Consider the following 22,308-nt stretch of genomic DNA (forward strand, 5'->3'; position numbering starts at 1 on the left):
TGACTATTTACAAAAGTATTGCACAAAAGGTATTGCACAGTGAGGTGAAGAGGCACTACAGCTTAGTTGTTCCCCCCTCCTTTGTCCTCCTGTTTCCCCTCCCTCTCCCCTCCAGAGAGGAGTTAAACAGTCTGATGGCGTGTGGGACAAAGGAGTTTTTAAGTCTGTTAGTTCTTGTCTTTGGGAGAAGCAACCTGTCACTGAACAGACTCTTCTGGTTGTTAATGGCCCTCCTGATCAGTTTCTCCAGCCTGGATGAGTCCTTCTTTGCTGTGCTGCTCCCCCAGCACACCACAGCATAGAAAAGTACTCCAGCAACCACCGACTGGTAAAACATCCTCAGGAGCTTCCTGCAGATGTTAAAAGACCTCAGCCTCCTGAGGAAGTACAGTCGGCTTTGGGCTTTTTTATACAGGTGCTCTGTGTTGCATGACCAGTCCAGTTTATTGTCCACCCACAGCCCGAGGTACTTGTACTTGTTGACCACCTCCACCTCCTCCCCCTCTATCTGAACCGGCAGTGGACCTGCTCTGGACCTCCCGAAGTCCACAACCAGTTCCTTAGTCTTTGAGGTGTTGAGTTGCAGGTGGTTTGTGTGACTCCATGCGACAAAGTTCCTCACCAGACTTCTGTACTCCTCTTCCTGATCATCCCAGATACACCCCATGATGGCTGTGTCATCTGCAAACTTCTGAATGTGGCATAATTCAGAGTTGTAGCCGAAGTCAGAGGTGTACAGGGTGAAGAGAAGAGGGGACAGCACAGTTCCCTGTGGTGCTCCTGTGCTGCTGACCACTGTGTCAGACGTGATGTCCTTCAGCCTGACGTACTGTGGTCTGTCGGTGAGGTAGTCGGAGATCCAAGCGACCAGGCAGGGGTCCACCTCCATCCTGTTCAGTTTTTCCTGAAGCATACAGGGCCGGATGGTATTAAAGGCACTGGAAAAGTCAAGAAACAGGATCCTGACCGTGCCTTTTCCCCCATCCAGGTGTGAGTGGGCTCTGTGTAGGAGGTACAGGATGGCATCCTCCACTCCGACACCCGCCTTGTATGCAAACTGTAGTGGGTCCTGGGCATGTTGTACCTGTGGTCAGAGGAGGTTGAGGAAGAGCCGCTCTAGAGTCTTCATAAGATGTGACGTCAGTGCCACCGGTCGGAAGTCATTCAGCTCATTGGGCCGGTTCTTTTTGGGGACCGGGACGATGCAGGATGTCTTCCATAGGGCGGGCACTCTCCCCAGTCGCAGACTGAGGTTGAAGACTCGTTGTAGCGGCGATTTAAACAGCACTGTTTTTTTCAAAAAGCAGTTCAATTCATAGGCCAGTGAATTTGTCTGCGAATAAATCTATCAGAGAAGACATAAGCTGAAAAAAATCCCATGAGGACATTTTGATGCCTCATTGTTCTTTTATACTAATTATACACACAGCACATCATATGATCTGGAGCTCGATCTTGACTCAGGAAGTAACTACTGATGGGAAATTTTCATTGTCACGTTAGATTCGGGTAACATCTAGCATCAATGACGTTAGTTGAGTGTGTAAACACTATTGTTCTTTTGTGACAGGAAGAAGTAAAAATAATTCATGAATGTAACTTGAAGAACCTGACACACATTTTTAAGAGACACCAATGAAAAACAAACAGTGGTGTCTTTTATTTGGTGAAGACATATTTATCATCCATGTCCTCATTGTTTCAAGCTGTGTGCCTGCCAAGTGAAACTAACAGTGTTAAAGATCAGTATCAGTATCAAAGATTAGGCAGCAAAATTTCCGTGGAAATTATGGTTCACTGAGTGCACCATAAAAGCTGAAATTAACATTAGAACTACATTTTTATATGTCAGGGTTTATATACATGCCACTACTTACTAAATGAGAGAAATTTACCCTGAACCAATTCATGCATAGTTTTGTCACACAAAGGTCATTCATCCCCAGAACAAAAGCAAAACACTGCTCACCATTTTAAGGTTTAATGTGCCACTGGCTGTTACATTTAATCTCATCTGACAATAATTTATGTAGATGTGAGACTCTACTTACCTACTTGTAAATAGAGTGTGTGTGTGTGTGTGTGTGTGTGTGTGTGTGTGTGTGTGTGTGTGTGTGTGTGTGTGTGTGTGTGTGTGTGTGTGTGTGTCTGTCTGTCTGTCTGTCTGTTTGTGTGCATGTAGGTGTTTGTGCTCACGTAGGTGTCACATGGATATGACTAATAGATTAAAACTGTGTCACACCCTCATAGCAGACAGCAATTATTAGACTGAATGACATCCACAACATTGTTTTCATATTTTTACTAAACCCCTAATTAACAGTTGGCATTTAGCAAAGCAATTCCTTTTACTATTAAAATGATTAATCTATTCTACTCAACTGCGAGTATAGGTCTTTTAGTCAGACTATAGAAGGTCAGCAAGATATGCACGAAAATTAATCTGCAGATAAACATAAATGTGAAGTCTGTGAGAATACAATTTACCTACTAGAAATGATGAGCACAGTCATAAAAGTCTCTTTTTACTGAAAGAAAACCACAAGTCTGAAGATTTCCTTCCAGCCCTGTAGTCACATCAATTAACTAACCGTAAAGCTTCATTTGTTGATGCAATTCAGTGAGAAACAGTATTAGTGCACCTAAGCCCGCTTCCCCACTAGGAAACTAATTAGGCCAGTCCCCAAGCAAAATACAGGCTGGGTTATAATTGGTTTTTTGGGGGGTTTTTGGCCTGTTGTTAATTTTCACCCTAACTGTCTGCTTTTAAGAGCAAGACGGTGGCTCCACCCTGAAAACTTCAAGTTCCAGAAGCTCCTCTTTTATTGTTATCGGTTCAGCTGCGGTTCAGGACAAAAAGCCCATTGTTGTCAGTTTGCCACAAATATTGTGTAATGTTCTTTTGCAATTCAGATGGTGGCAGTGAAGGAAAATAAAACATTTGGTAACCACATGCTTATTGTACAGTGCTTTTGATTTTGATTCACAAATAAACAAACTTTACCTGGATTACTGGATTTTAAATCAACTATTACTGGCAACACTGAATTAACTGAAGCCTAGAGTCTAGCGTGTAGCTCCTGGCTTGTGGCAGTTTCTCTGAGCATTCTCTGTCTTTGGGATTATTCATTATTCATTCATGAGCAGCGAGACTTGCTTCTCTACACAGCTGATGTTTTTCTTTCTTTGGTATTGCATTAACACACACCTGAATACTCCAAACCAGTAAAACCCACAAATTGCTCTCTTAATAGAGGTAGTCACACTTACTTATTATCAGTTAATCAAGTGCATTTGATAACGTGATGGTTATGGCTGCCACTTACTCTTTTAATTCCGTAAGACTGGACTTAGTTTTTCACACAATGCTTCTGCATTTTTGCTTAGCCTTTCTTAAATAAATAATGCCTCTTTACATGCCTTTTTAAAGCTAATTTTAAGACCTGCTAATGATCAGGATAAATAAAGCTTTAGAATATGAAGAGAGTGTACTTGATATTTACCATGACTGTAAATGCTTCTTCGTCATCATCATCACCTTTATATATAAAGCACTTTAAAACAACCACAGCTGACACAAAGTGCTGTACGTTGGAAATGTAAAATAAAATTACATGAGATATGAATAAAAAACAAATAAAAGAAAACTAAAATAATTAATTAAATAACTACTTCAATTAAAAGAGAAACCAAGTCTCACTGAGATTAAAAGCCAAAGAATAAAAGTGGGTGAAAGACGTGATTTAAAAGTGGACAGTGAAGGGGCCTCTCTAACGTGCAAGGTGAGATTATTCCATAATTTAGGAGCCACGATAGAGAAGGCCCTGTCCCCTGTGAGTTTCCTCCTGGATCTCGGTACCTCCAGGAGCAGCTGGTCAGCTGACCTGAGAGACCAACAGGGTGTGTGGGGATGAAGAAGCTCAGAGAGGTAAGGCGGGGCAAGACTGTGAAGGCATTTAAAAACAAACATGAGGATTTTAAAATGAACTCTAGAAGACACATTCTTCTTCTTAGTCTTCTTAATCAATAAATTGGCTCTACAAAGAAATCAGAGTTTTCAAAGACTTTTCTTCACCTTTTTAAAGGTATAAAAGGGGTTGCATACAACAGCTCATTGTTTTTCCTTAAGGCGATTCCCAAGGCCAATACTCTTCCTTGTTATTGTTGGCTGTAGTGGAAGGCGTCACTGACACCTAGTGGAGGTTTCTGTCTAATTAGCCACATTTTGGACTATTTCGTGGAAAATCCTGGCTGTTTAGGTTTCTGCTTTTACACGGTAACCTGGTCTGCACCTTGCCACTACAAACTTCCAGTAAATAACAAGTGCACATACACAGATTTTTAAAACCAATTTTACTTTACACTTTCTTTAAAATGTGGTTTCAACATCAGATGCATCAGAATGAAAAACCTACAGTACCTGCGGGGCTGGGCGTCACAAGACTTTAGGTGGCTCCACACTAAAAATTCCTTTAAATTTCATCAGTTGTGCTTACCTAAGAAAAGTAACTACCAAACAATGTAAATAAAAGCTTTAATTACATAAAGGCCTGAACAAACAAGCTGAAAGCCCTTTTGTCCTGTTAATACTAAGCAGCCTTTGTTAAAAGGTCATATGCAGGGATGAATCAGCAGCAAGTGACTTGCACCGGCTGCGGTTTATATAGTTATTTAGTCAGCTTTTGTCACTTTATTTATACAATATAAAACCATACACAAGATTGGTGTTTATAGGAACTAGCAGGGATTGTTCCTGTAAACAATCATTAAGCTAAAGAACATTGATAACATAGTTTTAAAGCTCTTACTAATCTATTTTAAGTAATAGTTCACATATTGAGCTTAAAGCAGCAAGTAAATCTCTTGAACCTGAACCAGTAATTGCAACCTAACACCACAACAAGTGGCTGAAATAGGAAGGATGCTGCAAGCTTTGCGATCACAAACTAAACCCTCACCCACAATAATTTCACCTTTGGAGCCACGGGATAATCTCGCCCTGTGTCCTCTACCACCCACTGAAGCTGAGCAACAGGAACAACTTCTTTCTGTCCCTGAAGTGTTCCAGAGTGAGCTGAATGAAGCCGGTGTGTTTTAACCCAGTGCTTGTTTAGTTTTTAAACAGCTCTCTGATACATATTTGTCAGATCATGCCAAGATAGCACATATTGTCAACCTACTTCGGGGCAGAGCTTTAAAACTGGTTCAAAATAAATAAATGATAAATAGAAATTGTAGTTTGACTTATGCTGATTTCATTAACAAGTAAAAATGTTTTTGATAAAGAATCTCATCCTGATGCTGATGCTCACAGCATTTTAGTCTCCTACAGGGAAGAAGTGTTGGTGATTATTCCATTGACTTTGGGATGGATGGATTTTGTCACTGGGCTGCTACCCTACTTAGTTAATACCACAGTGCTAACCATTATTAATTATTTCACTGAGGCTATCCACTTCATTGTTTTATCCAAATTATGCACTGGAGATCAGGAGACTGCGCAAACCCATAATCAACCAATGGCCTTCATCTCCATAGGATTCAGTAAAGGCTTCAATCAATCAATCAATGATGCACCAGGACAAACTCAGCAGTGTGTGAGGAAGATGAGGAGGAAGAGCCAGCACCAGCTGAGAGATGAGGAGAATAGACAGACTGTTCCCTCTTTGTGAAGGACTGTTAGAAAAGTAAAATAAGTGATTATCTGTCCTGAATAAGTCTTATTAGGTAATCTTAAAATAATTTTATCATTAGTGTTTTTAGTGTGGGAGAAACTATTCAAGCACTTCAAGTAAAAAGTTATATATTCAGAAATTAAATGATGTAAGTATCAGCACTTGAATGTACCTGAAAATAAATGTCCACAGGGCTGGGTATCATCATTGATTTCTATAATCAATTCAATTCCAATTCACAAAGTCCCAATTCGATTCGATTCAATTTGAATCGGGGAAATTTCAGAAATATTATAATTCTGATCATTTATCAGTACTGACAGTTGTGAGACTTCATCAGAGGTGGCAGCATCACAGCAGGTACCTTTGTCTCAAAGTGACTGAGAATAAAACACTGAAAAACATGAAGGCCTGGCTTTTTATAGCAGATAACCCCTTAAGAATATTCTGCAGTAGATTAAAAACTGAAGAAAACCATGAATCAACATATGAACATTATCTGATACTGCTGAAGTGAAGCAGAGCAATCTTACAGAGGTTTTATTAGAGACACAGCTAAGCATTTTGCAATTTGGTATAATTTTAAAAAGTTTAAATTTCATCGGTATTGAACAGCAGAAGTGAGGCTTTCTTGTCGCAGGTAATTTTTGAAAAAACAAAAAACGAAAAAAACAGCGGCAGACAGCACTGTACACAACGGTAGACTGGTGGGTATAAAGCAAGCAAATAATGCAGAAAACAGAGATTTGAGATGGGAAACTGTTCTTGAAGTACAATGGGAGAATAGAATAGAATAGAATAGAATAGAATAGAATAGAATAGAATAGAATAGCCTTTATTGTCATTGTACAGAGTACAACGAAATTGGAGTGCCACTCCCTTGGTGCAAGTTTCAATAATAAATATAAATGTAAAATATAAAAAGTACAAAAAAACAATCGTAAGTACTCAAACAATAGTATGTACAATATATACAGGATAGCAGCATTAATATAATGACAGTATGAATAGCAGCATAATATAATGGCAGTGACGGTATGGTATAGCTAAGCATGTTCAATTGTTTTTGTGCTTATTTACTACAGTGATAGCTCTGGGAAAGAAGCTATCCCTGAATCTGTTTGTCCTGGTTTTATGTGACCTGTACCGTTGGCCTGACGGTAATAGTTCAAACAGTTGATTGCTGGGGTGAGAGTAGTCCTTGATGATATTGCCAGCTCTGCTGAGGTACCGAGAGTTTGCAGTGACCTCCAGGCTGGGCAGAGAGCAGCCAGTGATCTTCTGGGCTGTGTTGATGACCCTCTGCAGTACTTTCCTGTCCACAGCTGAGCACCCTGCATACCATGTTGTTATGCTGTACGTTAGGATGCTCTCTATGGTGGCTCTGTAAAATGTCACCAGCAGCCTCTCCTCCAGGTTGTTCCTCCTGAGCACTCTCAGAAAGTGGAGACGCTGCTGGGCCTTTTTAACCACCGCTGTAGTATTTGCAGTCCAGGAGAGGTCATCAGATATCTGCACGCCCAGAAACCTCATGGAGTGTACCCTCTCCACACAGCTCCCGTAAATGTAAAGTGGGGCCGGGTCTGCTCTGCCCTTCCTGAAGTCCAAGATAAGTTCTTTAGTTTTCGTGGTGTTCAGTTGGAGGTTGTTAACTGAACACCACTCAGTCAGTCTGTTGACCTCATCTCTGTAGTCCGACTCATCCCCCCTTGAGATGAGTCCAACCACTGTGGTGTCATCCGCAAACTTTATGATGGTGTTTGAGAGATGGGTAGGGGAGCAGTCAGATGTGTAGAGCGTAAACAGGAGGGGACTCAAAACACATCCTTGTGGAGACCCGGTGCTGAGTGTGATGGTGCTGGACCGGTGGGGGCCGAGTCTGACAGACTGTGGTCTATTTGTCAGGAAGTCCTTGATCCAGAGGCAGATGGGGGTGGAGAGAGCGAGAGAGAGCTGTGCAGGAAGTGTGATTTTATCGTGGTACACAACACTCAAAAAAGTGAAATTGCGTGGTTGTTACATTTACAAGAGTCTAACTTGTAATTTGAACAAAATAATTTTATGTTTTTGTGGTAAACGTAATTATATCATGTAGGATCTACATGAAATTTAATTTATTCTTGTTGAGATGATGTGATAATATCTAGCAAGAGTGGTGAGTTTCCTGGACTCGCAATATCACAAGAAAATAGAGGTTTCAAACCACAGGAGAATCACTGGGGTTATAAGAGGCGAAAAAGCCATGTGCACGCTATGGCACAAGGACAAAAATGTAAAAATAATTCTTTATCAAGCCTAGTAATCACAGCTTTCCTACTCTTTTTTAAGTATGGATTGACAGCTATGTGGTGCAGTGGTTTGCACTGTTGTCACACAGCAAGAAGGAACTTGAGGGGTTTGACTCCATCAACTAGCCGAGGCCTTTCTCTGTGGAGTTTGCATGTTCTCCCGGTGGTTGCATGAGTTCTCTGGCTTCCTCCCACCATCCAAAGACATGCTTTTAGCGTGGTTAGGTTAACTGGTGATTCTAAATTACCCATAATTGTGAATGTGAGTGCCTCTCTGCATTAGCCCTGTGCAGTGATGGGAATAACAGCGTTACAAGTAATGGCGTTACTTTTTTCAGTAACAAATAATCTAACTAATTACTATTTCTATCGTTACAACGCAGTTACCGTTACTAACAACAAAATGCGGTACGGTCGCGTTACTATTTTTCAACAAACAGACGGTTGAAGCTGTCGTCAGTTTACCGCATCTTGTATGAGTTGCATGGAAGTAGCTGTAAGTAATCTGGGGGCTACAGCTTTAAGCAGGTGCGTGGGCTCCCTCGGGCGGCAATCACTTTCTGGCAAACAATCACTTTTTGGCACAACACCTGAAGCTAAGCGTGCAAAACAATCGCATGAGTGATGCCCTTTGACTGAGGAAGAATAAAGTAGTTGTGGTAAGCCAATCACACGGCCACTTTAAGATGACAAAGCAACAAGGTGATATAACCAGTTTTTAAATTGTGTTGATAGGCCACGTAAAACCACAGTCATAATAAACAATACAGTGGCTTGCAAAAGTATTCAGCCCCTTTGAACGTTTCCACATTTTGTCACATTACAGCCACAAACATGAATCAATTTTATTGGAATTCCACGTGAAAGACCAATACAAAGTGGTGTACACGTGAGAAGTGGAATGAAAATCATACATGATTCCAAACATTTTTTTACAAATAAATAACTGCAAAGTGGGGTGTGTGTAATTATTCAGCCCCCTGAGTCAATACTTTGTAGAACCACCTTTTGCTGCAATTACAGCTGCCAGTCTTTTAGGGTATGTCTCTACCAGCTTTGCACATCTAGAGACTGAAATTCTTGCACATTCTTCAAACAGGCAGCGCACACAGCAAGAGCTGTTTTTCAAAGCATTAATTTCTTATGATGTAAATGTATCTAAAACAGGTAGTAATGCATGTAAAACCCAAAATCAAAGTTAGGTTGCATGTGACGGAGTCACCCCGTCCCGAGCCGCCGACAGCTGATCTGGGCGCATACACGCACCACCACCATTAGTTTTTACAATTACCGGGGCTGCGCGGCTTTTCGGCGACCGGGCAGATAAACAAAAAGGGGTGAGAGGTATAGTTTGAGCAGCGCAGAAGGTGGCCAATGTATTTTCCCACTTACCTTCCATAAAGCCGGTCGCGGAGACTCGCTATGATCGCCGAATTATACGGGGGTTATGCAAGCCGATGGTATGGGGTTCCGGGGTTTAAATAGTGGGTTCACGCGTGCTTGAAGAGTCACGTGAACTGCATTATTCTTTTGGTTTGTTTGGTGTTATTGTGAAACACTGTAGGCTGCCGGGAAGTGGCCATAAATGTCTGTATATACATATATGTATTGTAGGACTACAGCAGGAAATAAGCTGAGGGGGAAAGACGGTTTGATAATAATAAAGAGATGACTATTACGCCTAGTGGGAGGGGCTATGGGGTATAAGAGAAGGCGGTCAGGGCCCACCTGTTGCTTTTGCTTTCTTTCCAGTGAGCTGTTACAGAGAGGGTAACATGCAGACTGTGTTTTGTATATAGATATTTGTTTGTGCTGACTTAAGTCAGTTCTATTTCTTTGTAAATAACTTTTTGTGCACCTGGGAGGCCGGCAAAATAAATAAATTATCCACACTGAATGCTTTCCGACTACGCCTGTATTTGTTTGGAGGAAGTTTAGGAGAAGGAGCCCGCGACATATGGTGTCAGGAGTGGGATGGCTAGTCGGAAGAGGAAAACGTGCCTCCCAGTTAAGCGCACAGGGCTGCGGTCCCAGCAGCATGAGCTTCCGGCGGGGAAGACAGCAGAGGAGCTGGCATGGGACACAGTGCCGTCATCTTCTTCAGCAGAGGAGGAGGAGGAGGTTTCGGGCAGAATTGGTCCAGAATTGCCGACTGCTGCGACCGCAGCACGTGACCCAAATGGAGAGCTGATTGCGATGATGAGGGACTTCCTGGCGGGACAGCAAAGGAGAGAGGAGGTTTTTTTGGCAGAACTCAGGGGGCTGAGGACTGTTTCCCCTCCCAATGCTCAGCCGCATTCAGGTTTTGCTGGTCAGCAAAGTCCAGTCCAAGCACCAGCCGGAGCAAGCACCACAGCAGCAACGGCCACACCAAGCACAGCAACAGCAAGCAGCCCCAGAATGGTTCTGCCTACACCTGCACGTCAAAGAGGATACCGGGATTCCCCAGAGGAGGTTCCCTCTCGTCAGTCACAAGCAGTGACCAACAGCCTCAACCAGTCAGTCCCAGAGTGGATGCGATCTGCTGGGCCAAAAATTCCACCTTATCAGATGGGGGAAGACATTGAGAACTATTTGTTGCGTTTTGAGCGAGTTGCCAAAACCTGGAGATGGCCAGAGAGTGAATGGGCCTGTCGTCTAGTTCCACTGCTATCAGGGAAGGCGTTGGAGGCCTACACTTCAATGGATGAAGAAAGAGCCTATCGTTATGAAGATTTAAAAGCTGCGTTGCTAACCAAATTTGACATTTCCCCTGAGACGTATCGGCAGAGGTTTCGGTCCAATACTGTTCCACCTGGTGAGAGCCCCACAGAGACCTATTATCGCCTGAAGGGCCTCTATCGGCGCTGGATCCGACCAGAGCAGCATACAAAAGAAGAGATGGGAGAAGCTATCATCATGGAGCAGTTAATCCGCGTACTTCCAGGGGAGGTGAGGACCTGGGTGAGGGAGCATGAGCCAGCAGATGGACTGACCGCCGCTAAGCTGGTGTCACAGTACTTCAATGCGCGTAAAGGAGCACCACCTGCACGCTCATCTGGGACGCCACAGCGACCACCACTCCCATCATCGGGTCTTCTGAAGAGGGAGAGCAACCCAGAGCCACCCGGGAACCCCAAGGTATTCAACGTACGAGGGCCGGGTAAGGACTTTCTTTGTTATTATTGCCAGCAGCCAGGTCATAAAGCCTCGGTATGCCCTATCCGGAAGGCTAAAGTCACTGGTGCCTGCTATGCACCCCGGCTGGAAATGGAGCCCACAAGGGTCCAGCCAGTGGATGTGCAACGCTATAAAAAAGTGAAGGTCAATGGTCAGCAGGCTACTGCTTTGCTGGACACTGGTAGTTTTATGTCTTTAATTAAGCATAGTTTGGTACCAGTGAACAGTGTGGACTATAGCAGACAGGAAGAAGTTTTATGTGTGCATGGTGATAAACATCCATACCCAAAAGTGGAGGTAACAGTGACTATTAATGAACAGCCATACCTGTTATCAGTTGGGGTGGTCCAGAACTTGCCTGTAGAGGTTATTCTGGGGATGGACTTGCCTGTACTCATGGATTTGCTGCAAGAAAAAGAAGAACAGTGGACCGAGACTGATATGGGGGATAAGGGGAATGCTAAATTAAATGTGTCTGGCCCAGTGGTCACTAGAGCCCAGGCGAAGGCTGGATGCCAACCCTTGCCAGACTTTGACGGTAGTCTGTGCGAGGGTGGCACTAAGGGGCCAAGAAAATCCCGCCGCCAACGCCGCTTTGAAAAGCAGCTATGGTCAAAGGGGCCGGACACTAAGAACATGAAATGGGATGTGCCAGAAAATATCACTTTGTTGCAAAGGGAGGATGAAACGTTGAAAGTTTTGTTTGCTAATGTGACTGAAGGGGGAACTGGGAAATGGGGAGGGAAAGAGAAGTTCATTGTTGACAAAAATGTGTTGTATGCAGTTGACGGTGACCACCAACGGCTTGTGATACCTTCTAGTTGTAGACCCCTCATTATGCACCTAGCACATACCCTCCCCTGGGCAGGTCATTTGGGTCGCCAAAAAACCTATATGCGAGTTAGCTCACGTTTCTTTTGGCCGTCAATGTACACAGACATACAGAAATATTGCCGTACATGCCCTATCTGCCAGAAAACATGTCCAGCTCGCAAGTCTGACAGGGCTCTGCTACAGCCACTTCCAGTCATCTCCACCCCCTTCCGTAGGATAGCTATGGACATTGTGGGTCCTCTGGTAAAAAGTAGTCGGGGTCATCAGTACATTTTGGTGGTGTGTGATTATGCGACTCGTTTCCCGGAAGCTTTCCCCCTGCGTACGCTCACGGCACCCAATGTTCTGCGTGCACTGGTACAGCTGTTCTCCCGGGTGGGGATACCAGATGAGATTTTGACTGACCAAGGGACTAACTTTACCTCTAGGTTGATGCAGCTCTTCCACAATCAGCTAGGCATCTCTGCCATCAGGACGTCACCTTACCATCCACAGACAGATGGGTTGGTGGAGAGGTTCAACCAAACTTTGAAGAGGATGTTGCAGAAGTTTGTGTCAGACACTGGGAAAGACTGGGACCAGTGGCTACCCTTCCTGCTGTTTGCGTACAGAGAAGTTCCCCAGGCTTCCACTGGTTTCTCACCATTCGAGCTACTCTATGGTTGGGATGTGCAGGGCCCGTTGGATCTCCTCCAGAAGGGTTGGGAGTCTCCTGCTTCTGCTGCAAATGAGAAAGGAGTGGTGCAATTTGTGCTGGAAATGAGAGATCGGTTGGGGAGATACCATGAAGAGGCCGAGGTCAACCTGCGAGACGCTCAACGAAGCCAGAAGACCTGGTATGACCAACAGGCCCGGCAACGTGAGTTTCAACCTGGTCAAAAGGTGTTGTTACTTCTCCCCTCAGCCAACAGTAAACTGCTGGCGAAATGGCAAGGGCCATACACAGTTCTTCGCAGAATGGGGCCAGTGACCTATGAGATTCATCATCCTGAAAAGAGAAAACAGAAGCAGACTTACCATGTGAATCTCCTGAAAGAATGGGAAGAGCGTCCCCACCAGGCCCCTGCGAAAGCTCTGATGGCAAGAGAAGTGCCAAGAGAAGGGAAGACCGAACCCGAGCAGGGAGCCGATCCGATGTTTCCGGTGTTGACTCATCTCACCCTACAACAGGCGGCGGAGCTACTCCAAATCCTTCGGGAGACTCCCTCTTTGTGTTCAGTTAACCCCGGCAGGACCACCCTTGTCGAACATGTGATACGCCTAAAGGAGGGACATCCCATCCGCCAACGGCCATACCGGATTCCACAACACTTGGTGGAGAAACTGCGACAGGAGGTGGAGAAGATGCTGGAGCTTGGGGTGATAGAGCCGTCCTGCTCAGAGTGGTGTAGCCCGGTGGTCATCATCTTCAAGAAGGATGGCTCCCTACGCATCTGCATTGATTTCCGGAAGCTAAATTCTATTTCAGAGTTTGATGCCTACCCCATGCCTCGAATCGAGGACTTGCTGGAGAAGATCGGAGCGGCCAGGTACATCACCACCTTGGATCTGTGTAAAGGGTACTGGCAAGTGCCACTGGAGGAGTCTTCTCGACCGTACACCGCCTTCAGGACCCCTGCCGGCCTGTTCCAGTTCACAGTGATGCCATTTGGCCTACATGGGGCACCGGCCACCTTTCAAAGGCTGATGGACAAATTACTACAGGGGTGTGACCCCTATAGTGCTGCCTACCTGGATGATGTAGTGATCTTCAGCAACACCTGGGAGGAGCATCTGCAGCACTTGTCCGAAGTCCTGGGAAGAATCCATAAGGCAGGATTGACCCTCAACCCCTCTAAATGTGAGTGGGCACGGCAGGAGACCCGCTACCTTGGCTACCAAGTGGGCAGAGGTGAGGTGCGCCCGCAGATGGATAAAGTGGACGCTATCCAGAACTGCCCTCGGCCTCGCACAAAAAAGGAAGTCCGGTCTTTCCTGGGGCTGGTTGGCTGGTACCGAAGATTTGTGCCCCAGTTTGCAACTATTGCGGCCCCTCTTACTGCATTGACCAGCAAAGACCAACGGAATCCTGTCATATGGACAGCGGAATGTGAACAAGCCTTCAACGGGCTGAAAACCTGCCTGTGTACGACTCCAGTTCTCAGGAGCCCCGACTTCAGGAAGAAGTTTCTGGTCCAGGTGGATGCCTCCAAAAGTGGCCTGGGAGCAGTGCTGGCCCAAGGGGACCCGGGAGATGAGCATCCGGTCCTATACCTGAGCCGCAAGCTGCTGCCACGGGAAACCAACTACTCAACGGTGGAGAAGGAGGCTTTGGCCATTAAGTGGGCACTGGAGAAACTCAGGTATTATTTACTTGGAAGAGAGTTTGAGCTGGAAACTGATCATCGAGCGCTCACCTGGATCCATTCCATGAAGGACCATAACAGCCGACTGACACGCTGGTACCTTTCACTGCAGCCTTTCAGATTCATCATCCGTCACAGACCAGGCAAGCTCAATGTAGTGGCAGATTATCTCTCCAGGTTGCCGCACAACGCCAACCTCCGGGTGGAAGGGGATGATGTGACGGAGTCACCCCGTCCCGAGCCGCCGACAGCTGATCTGGGCGCATACACGCACCACCACCATTAGTTTTTACAATTACCGGGGCTGCGCGGCTTTTCGGCGACCGGGCAGATAAACAAAAAGGGGTGAGAGGTATAGTTTGAGCAGCGCAGAAGGTGGCCAACGTATTTTCCCACTTACCTTCCATAAAGCCGGTCGCGGAGACTCGCTATGATCGCCGAATTATACGGGGGTTATGCAAGCCGATGGTATGGGGTTCCGGGGTTTAAATAGTGGGTTCACGCGCGCTTGAAGAGTCACGTGAACTGCATTATTCTTTTGGTTTGTTTGGTGTTATTGTGAAACACTGTAGGCTGCCGGGAAGTGGCCATAAATGTCTGTATATACATATATGTATTGTAGGACTACAGCAGGAAATAAGCTGAGGGGGAAAGACGGTTTGATAATAATAAAGAGATGACTATTACGCCTAGTGGGAGGGGCTATGGGGTATAAGAGAAGGCGGTCAGGGCCCACCTGTTGCTTTTGCTTTCTTTCCAGTGAGCTGTTACAGAGAGGGTAACATGCAGACTGTGTTTTGTATATAGATATTTGTTTGTGCTGACTTAAGTCAGTTCTATTTCTTTGTAAATAACTTTTTGTGCACCTGGGAGGCCGGCAAAATAAATAAATTATCCACACTGAATGCTTTCCGACTACGCCTGTATTTGTTCGGAGGAAGTTTAGGAGAAGGAGCCCGCGACATTGCACTTTAAAGATATTTGTCTGATTTAGCAATTTAAATATTGGTGGAAAACCTGTTTATCAATAAACAATGTTCAGTTCATTATGATGAGCCCTCATTATTGAATTGACATTTAGTATAGACAAGTGAACACACACATGTAAATTATATGCATTAACAGATCATTAAAAGAGCGACATTAAAAGCAGTCATACTATGTAAGTAAGTAGTAAGTAAGTAAAGTTTATTTATTAAGCGCTTTTCACAGACAGGCAGTCACAAAGTGCTGTACACAAATATTAAAATAAACAATACAATCAATAGACATTATACACAATGTAAAAGATCAAATGTAAAGAATGTAAAGAATATAAAATACATAGATCAGCAAAAGGCTTGTTTGAACATAAATGTTTTTAACTGCTTTTTAAAACAATCCACAGAGTCAAGCAAACATAATTGTAGCGGTAAACTATTCCACAGCCTTGGTGCAACAGACTGAAAGGCTCTGTCCCCTTTTGTCTTCATTCGTGTACGGGGAACAACCAACAGACTCTGAGTCTGTGAGCGGAGATGACGAGCAGCAGTGTATTTTATTTTTATTTTACTTTATTTTTTTAAGAAGCTTGGATAAATAATCTGGGGCCTGGCCATTTAGTGCTCTGTATGTTAAAACAAGAATTTTAAAACGAATTCTAAACTCTATTGGAAGCCAATGTAAAGAATATAAGACCGGAGTAATGTGAACACGCTTGATAGAACGAGTTTGTCTGGCTGCTGCGTTTTGTATTGCCTGGAGGCGAGAGAGAGATATCCAAGGTAGTAAACAGGGACTTACAGTAATCTAAGCGTGATGACACAAATGCATGAATGAGTTTTTCCAGTTCAGCTGAATAGACCACATGTCGCAGTTTAAAGATGTTTCTTAAATGATAGAAACAGGAACGACACAAAGATTTTACATGGGAGTCAAGGCCCAGACAGGAGTCAAATATCACTATGCTATGATAACAACTTGTCAGACGTGAATTTACAAAGATAAGACCTCCATTGCTTTGGTGATTATTTTTCTATGAAGTGAGGAGCAGGAAATTTCATTTTTGTGTGCCGTAAGAGTCATCCCATGGTAGCTTTTAATACATCAGTTGGGGGAAAACTCTCCATTAATTTTAATATACTGTAACTAAGCATTTATGGTGAAAATAACGACGTTTTTGAATGCTGTCTAATTTAAATCATCTTTTGGTTCATCAAATGAGAGAAGGACTTTTATTAGTTAGAGTAACAACTGTCTGTTTCATAAGCATCACAGTTTACATTTTCCAAAACAAAGACGAACTGCACTTAAACATAGGTAATGGTAATTTTAAAATACGGGAATAAAAGACAGAAATGCCCCCCAGATATACCACTGTGTCTGTTAATGCAAGGCTAGATTTTCATGATGTTTCACGCAACAGTTAAGCCATTCAAGGATGCTGCATTTTTGATAACAATGGAATAAATGTAATTGTTTTCCTGCACTTGTATTTCAAATGTAAATTAGCTATTGATGGTTTGCAAATAGCCATGTCAACAACATGAGGCAGGAAGCAGTGTAGAGACTTGTCTTGTGGCTCAATCCTCCTGAAGCTGGAAATGAAGAGAAAAAGCAATGAGAAAATCTTAGCTGATTTAGCTGATTTAAATGTAACACTTATCATTTCAATTAGTCTATCTTACATGTGTTTCCAGATATACGTGCTTCAATAGTTGTTGTCGTTCTCACAGTGATTGTTGTTTCTGCAGTAGCTGCTGAAGAAGGAAGTCTTGCACTTTCCACTATTGTTGTTGTAGATGTGTATGACACCATGGTGGTTGCTGTAGGAGCCTGTGCCATAGTAGCCACAAAAGTGGCTGGTTCAAGTACTGTTGTTGCTGAAGTATTAGTTGTAGCAGATTTCACGGTCACTGCAGTTGTTGTTTGAATAGTTTTTTCTGTTGTCGTAGAAATTATGGTCGTAGTTGTCACAGTTATTGATGCTGGTTTTGAAGGGGTAGCAGTTGATGTCATAGTGCAATTAGGAGTTGGTGTAGCAGGTGTAACACTGACTGGAACAATAAAATATTTATCAAAAATAGATTAATATATATCTATGTACAACCTAAACTATTATCTTTATCCTTCATGAATGTCAAAATAACTTTTGGTTACATTTTCAAATACTCACCAGAAGTTACTGATATAGTGTCAGGAACTATGGCAATACTGAAATTGCTGCTGGAACTGTTAATAGCCTTTTTCATAGTTTGAATAATAGTAGTATTATTTGGGACTTGTGCATTGGGTGCTGTTTGATTGAACACAAGCTCCACCTGTGTCTCAGTTCTATCCACTCGTGTTTGGACTCTAAAAAGACTGTGCCATGAAACAAAGTGAGTCAGATGTTAGATAATGATTGCAGATTATTGAACGGTTTAACTATGGTGCATGGCACTTTTAACATTCAAAATTAAATTAAAATAATAATTTAGAGGAAAGTAACTTAATCACTGTTAAAAACATGTTTTACCTGAACCGAATGACAATGGCACGGATGAAGAAAATAAATTTTGATTTGTAGATTCTATCACACTGCAAAAAATTAACACAAAAAGAAAATTTAAACATGGTGAAACAACTTCAAAATTACATTGTCTAAAAATGCCTATTCAAATGAAATAAAATGTATGATTTCAGATTTGTTCTCTAGATAAAGTGTCAGTCATTAAAAGATATATTAAGTTGAAATATTACTCACCGTCTCTTCAACTCGTATTTTGCGATCTTGATATACACTGCTGGTGGGGTCTGTGAGTTCAGGTACATATGGTTCAAGGAACTGTAGAAACAGAAAAACTTGGACAGGTGCAGTCGGAGCTTTTGTAATTGTGATAGTTGTTGGAGTAGCTGTAGTCCCTGATGTTGTTGTGTTTGTTGTTGGGATCGCTGTGGTAGATTTAAAATGAGGACAAAATGGACATAAAACATTTAACTAAGTCCTTCTAAAAACTTTGAGACTTTTTGATCAAACATCACGAAATGTTACTCACATGTGGCACTGACAGTGATGGAGGCCCTTTCGATGTCAAAGCCTGTCACGTTTGATGCTGTACTGATCAAAACATTTCTAATTTCAGTGTAATTTGGAGCAGATGAGTTTACAAACTTAAGTTCTATGGTGTTGATGACTGATCCTTGCCTGTAAATGCAGAGACAAAAAGGATAGTTTTGAATATTTAGGGCATTAGGTCAGTGCTCTTAACAGTATATGTCAAAATACTGAAATTACCTGAAGCTCACAACAGCCAAGGAGACAAAGGAAGAAGGGAACGAGTTTTTGTAAGCAGGTTCAATCTACAGACACAAAGCAGATTTTCTTAAAATCACATTTATCTGTTTGTGTACGTGATATATATTATATGTTAAAATACATTAACAGAAGATTATTTAAAGGAAAAAGCTGAGGTCTTGACCCTTACAGAGAGTAGCTCTGGTAGATCACAGAGCTAACACAGACAGAGACTGACAACCATTCACGCTCATATTCACAAATGTCATGGCAAAGACTGTCAATAAAGTTTTGTAATGTGTGTAGAATTTTGAGGTGAAAATGAATATAATCCATTTTGGAATAAGGCCGTAAAATGACAAATAAAATGGAACAAGTCAAGTGCTGTGAATCATTTCAAGATGCACAGTATGGGAAATTAAGAATCACCAGTTAATCTAATTGCACTAACATGTCTTTCTGTGGGAGGATGCCAGAGCACCTGGAGAAAACTCATGTTAAAATGGAGAAAACATGCAATTTCCACACAGAAAGACCCAAGATTCAAACTCAGGACCTTTTTGCCGTGAAATAACAGTGCTTACCACCAAGCTACCATTTTAAATTTAAGTAGTTAAATTACTGTGTGCAGTTTTGCAGTGATTCTTCCTTATTCGGTGAGATAAATTTAGTGTGTTTGGTGGAATAAGTGCTATAAACTCAGGTTCAATACATGAGGTGAAGATGCGAAAGACAGTAGACAGGTGAGTGAAAGAGAATCTGTATCTGGATTCATTAAACTTCATCACTGAAAATCTTTGTTCAAATATGAAGACATATTCAGTGAGAACAAGCCTTAAGGCCACTCTTAACAAAGTTTAAGAGCTTGTCTCCTTTGAGAGGAGAAAAAAAATCCAGCAATAATACTGACTTCAAGTAAAAAAGACTGTAGGTAAATGAGCTAAACACCGCTGGATGAATTATCCATCCCTGGATGTGTAAAGCTTGGCAAAAAGGTTTTCCAAGTTTTATAACCTTGGTAGCAAAAGTTCTCCTCTTGACTTGTTCCTGCTCTTAATCAGTCAAATTCTTGTACTTGTCTGAGTATTTAGGGTTTAAAAAAATGTAAACTATATTCTTTAAACAGAATTCTTTCTTCTTTCTATTAGATAAGAACACGACTTTGCCTTCAACGTCAATGACAAATGCTTAGAAGTCCATTCTGCATTGTTCTTCCTTTAGTGAACCCTCATGAATTAGGGAATTTTGTTCAGTGTGAGCTGACAGTGAGAGCTGTGTTTGAAGTACTTAAAACACGTTTCTGCTGGAGCTGCATGTGCCTTTAAAAAATGCAGTGAACAATCAGTTCAAAAGCATATTGAAGTACTTTTAGCACCATATAGTGGCCTGATGCCTTGCATCAATTTGTCATGTAGCTGTAGTTTGAAATTCTCATTCATTCATTCAGGACAGTTGTCCTGGCACTTAGTTCTCATGGGAATTTTTGCATTTTTTCCTAAGACTTTGCACTTATTCTATATAAATTAAGTTGTAATTTTTTACCACCTTCACGTGAAAAAAATGAGAAGAAATATGTATTTGAATATTTGCATTACCTTAATGATCAGATAAACTCTTGTACACTAACTTTATAGATTCTTGGGGAAAAGAAAGACTTACCTGCACCTTTATTGATGAAGATCGAGTTTGAAAAACTTCAGATGATGAATTCAACAAGTCTGCTGTAAAATTGCTTTGAATGGATCTGAAAACAACATATCTAATTGTCAGAGGTCCGGTGGTTGTGGCTGCAGATGTGGTTGTTTTTCCTGTTGTTGTGTTAGTTAGAGCAGGTGTGGGACTACTTAGAGCGGTTGTTGGAGGTGCTGTGGTATTTGTTGGAACTGCTGTGGTAGTTGTTGGAGCAGATGTTGTTGTGGGTACTACTATAGTAGTTGTAGCTGTGGTGGTAGTTGTGGGAGCAGACGTTGTTGTTGGTACTACTGTGGTAGTTGTAGCTGTGGCGGTAGTTGTGGGAGCGGATGTTGTTGTTGGAGCTGCTGTGGTAGTTGTTGGAGCAGATGTTGTTGTGGGCACTACTGTGGTAGTTGTAGCTGTGGCGGTAGTTGTGGAAGCGGATGTTGTTGTTGGAGCTGCTGTGGTAGTTGTGGGAGCAGACGTTGTTGTTGGTACTACTGTGGTAGTTGTAGCTGTGGCGGTAGTTGTGGGAGCGGATGTTGTTGTTGGAGCTGTGGTGGCAGTTGTTGGAGCAGTTGTTGTTGTGGGCACTACTGTGGTAGTTGTAGCTGTGGTGGTAGTTGTGGGAGCAGACGTTGTTGTTGGTACTACTGTGGTAGTTGTAGCTGTGGCGGTAGTTGTGGGAGCGGATGTTGTTGTTGGAGCTGCTGTGGCAGTTGTTGGAGCAGATGTTGTTGTGGGCACTACTGTGGTAGTTGTAGCTGTGGCGGTAGTTGTGGGAGCGGATGTTGTTGTTGGAGCTGCTGTGGTAGTTGTAGCTGTGACGGTAGTTGTGGGAGCGGATTTTGTTGTTGGAGCTGCTGTGTTAGTTGTTGGAGCAGATGTTGTTGTGGGTACTACTGTGGTAGTTGTAGCTGTGGCGGTAGTTGTGGGAGCGGATGTTGTTGTTGGAGCTGCTGTGGTAGTTGTTGGAGCAGATGTTGTTGTGGGCACTACTGTGGTAGTTGTAGCTGTGGTGGTAGTTGTGGAAGGAGATGTTGTTGTTGGAGCTGCTGTTATAGTTGTTGGAGCAGATGTTGTTGTGGGTACTACTGTGGTAGTTGTAGCTGTGGTGGTAGTTGTGGGAGCAGACGTTGTTGTTGGTACTACTGTGGTAGTTGTAGCTGTGGCGGTAGTTGTGGGAGCGGATGTTGTTGTTGGAGCTGCTGTGGTAGTTGTTGGAGCAGATGTTGTTGTGGGCACTACTGTGGTAGTTGTAGCTGTGGCAGTAGTTGTGGAAGCGGATGTTGTTGTTGGAGCTGCTGTGGTAGTTGTGGGAGCAGACGTTGTTGTTGGTACTACTGTGGTAGTTGTAGCTGTGGCGGTAGTTGTGGGAGCGGATGTTGTTGTTGGAGCTGCTGTGGTAGTTGTTGGAGCAGATGTTGTTGTGGGCACTACTGTGGTAGTTGTAGCTGTGGCGGTAGTTGTGGGAGCGGATGTTGTTGTTGGAGCTGCTGTGGCAGTTGTTGGAGCAGATGTTGTTGTGGGCACTACTGTGGTAGTTGTAGCTGTGGCGGTAGTTGTGGGAGCAGACGTTGTTGTGGGTACTACTGTGGTAGTTGTAGCTGTGGTGGTAGTTGTGGGAGCAGACGTTGTTGTTGGTACTACTGTGGTAGTTGTAGCTGTGGCGGTAGTTGTGGGAGCGGATGTTGTTGTTGGAGCTGCTGTGGCAGTTGTTGGAGCAGATGTTGTTGTGGGCACTACTGTGGTAGTTGTAGCTGTGGCGGTAGTTGTGGGAGCAGACGTTGTTGTGGGTACTACTGTGGTAGTTGTAGCTGTGGCAGTAGTTGTGGAAGCGGATGTTGTTGTTGGAGCTGCTGTGGTAGTTGTGGGAGCAGACGTTGTTGTTGGTACTACTGTGGTAGTTGTAGCTGTGGCGGTAGTTGTGGGAGCGGATGTTGTTGTTGGAGCTGCTGTGGTAGTTGTTGGAGCAGATGTTGTTGTGGGCACTACTGTGGTAGTTGTAGCTGTGGCGGTAGTTGTGGGAGCGGATGTTGTTGTTGGAGCTGCTGTGGCAGTTGTTGGAGCAGATGTTG

The 22,308-nt window shown here is 43.3% G+C and overlaps 1 protein-coding gene across 1 annotated transcript; it reads right to left on the bottom strand.

The window, feature by feature from the left end:
• Positions 1 to 16,990: 16,990 nt before the first annotated feature.
• LOC146675104 (uncharacterized) lies at positions 16,991 to 18,810 on the bottom strand. Its single transcript, XM_085385436.1, has 7 exons — positions 18,805 to 18,810; positions 18,557 to 18,621; positions 18,318 to 18,466; positions 18,026 to 18,213; positions 17,798 to 17,859; positions 17,456 to 17,643; positions 16,991 to 17,115 (listed from the first exon to the last, which is right to left on the bottom strand). Exons 1-7 carry the CDS (start codon positions 18,808 to 18,810, stop codon positions 16,991 to 16,993), a joined length of 783 nt encoding a protein of 260 aa, XP_085241562.1.
• Between the last annotated feature and the right edge of the window lie 3,498 nt (positions 18,811 to 22,308).

This window comes from Rhamphochromis longiceps, linkage group LG3 (assembly GCF_057381845.1).
Source record: "Rhamphochromis longiceps isolate RC_006_pf linkage group LG3, R_longiceps_female_GT1.1, whole genome shotgun sequence".
NCBI lineage: Eukaryota > Metazoa > Chordata > Actinopteri > Cichliformes > Cichlidae > Rhamphochromis > Rhamphochromis longiceps.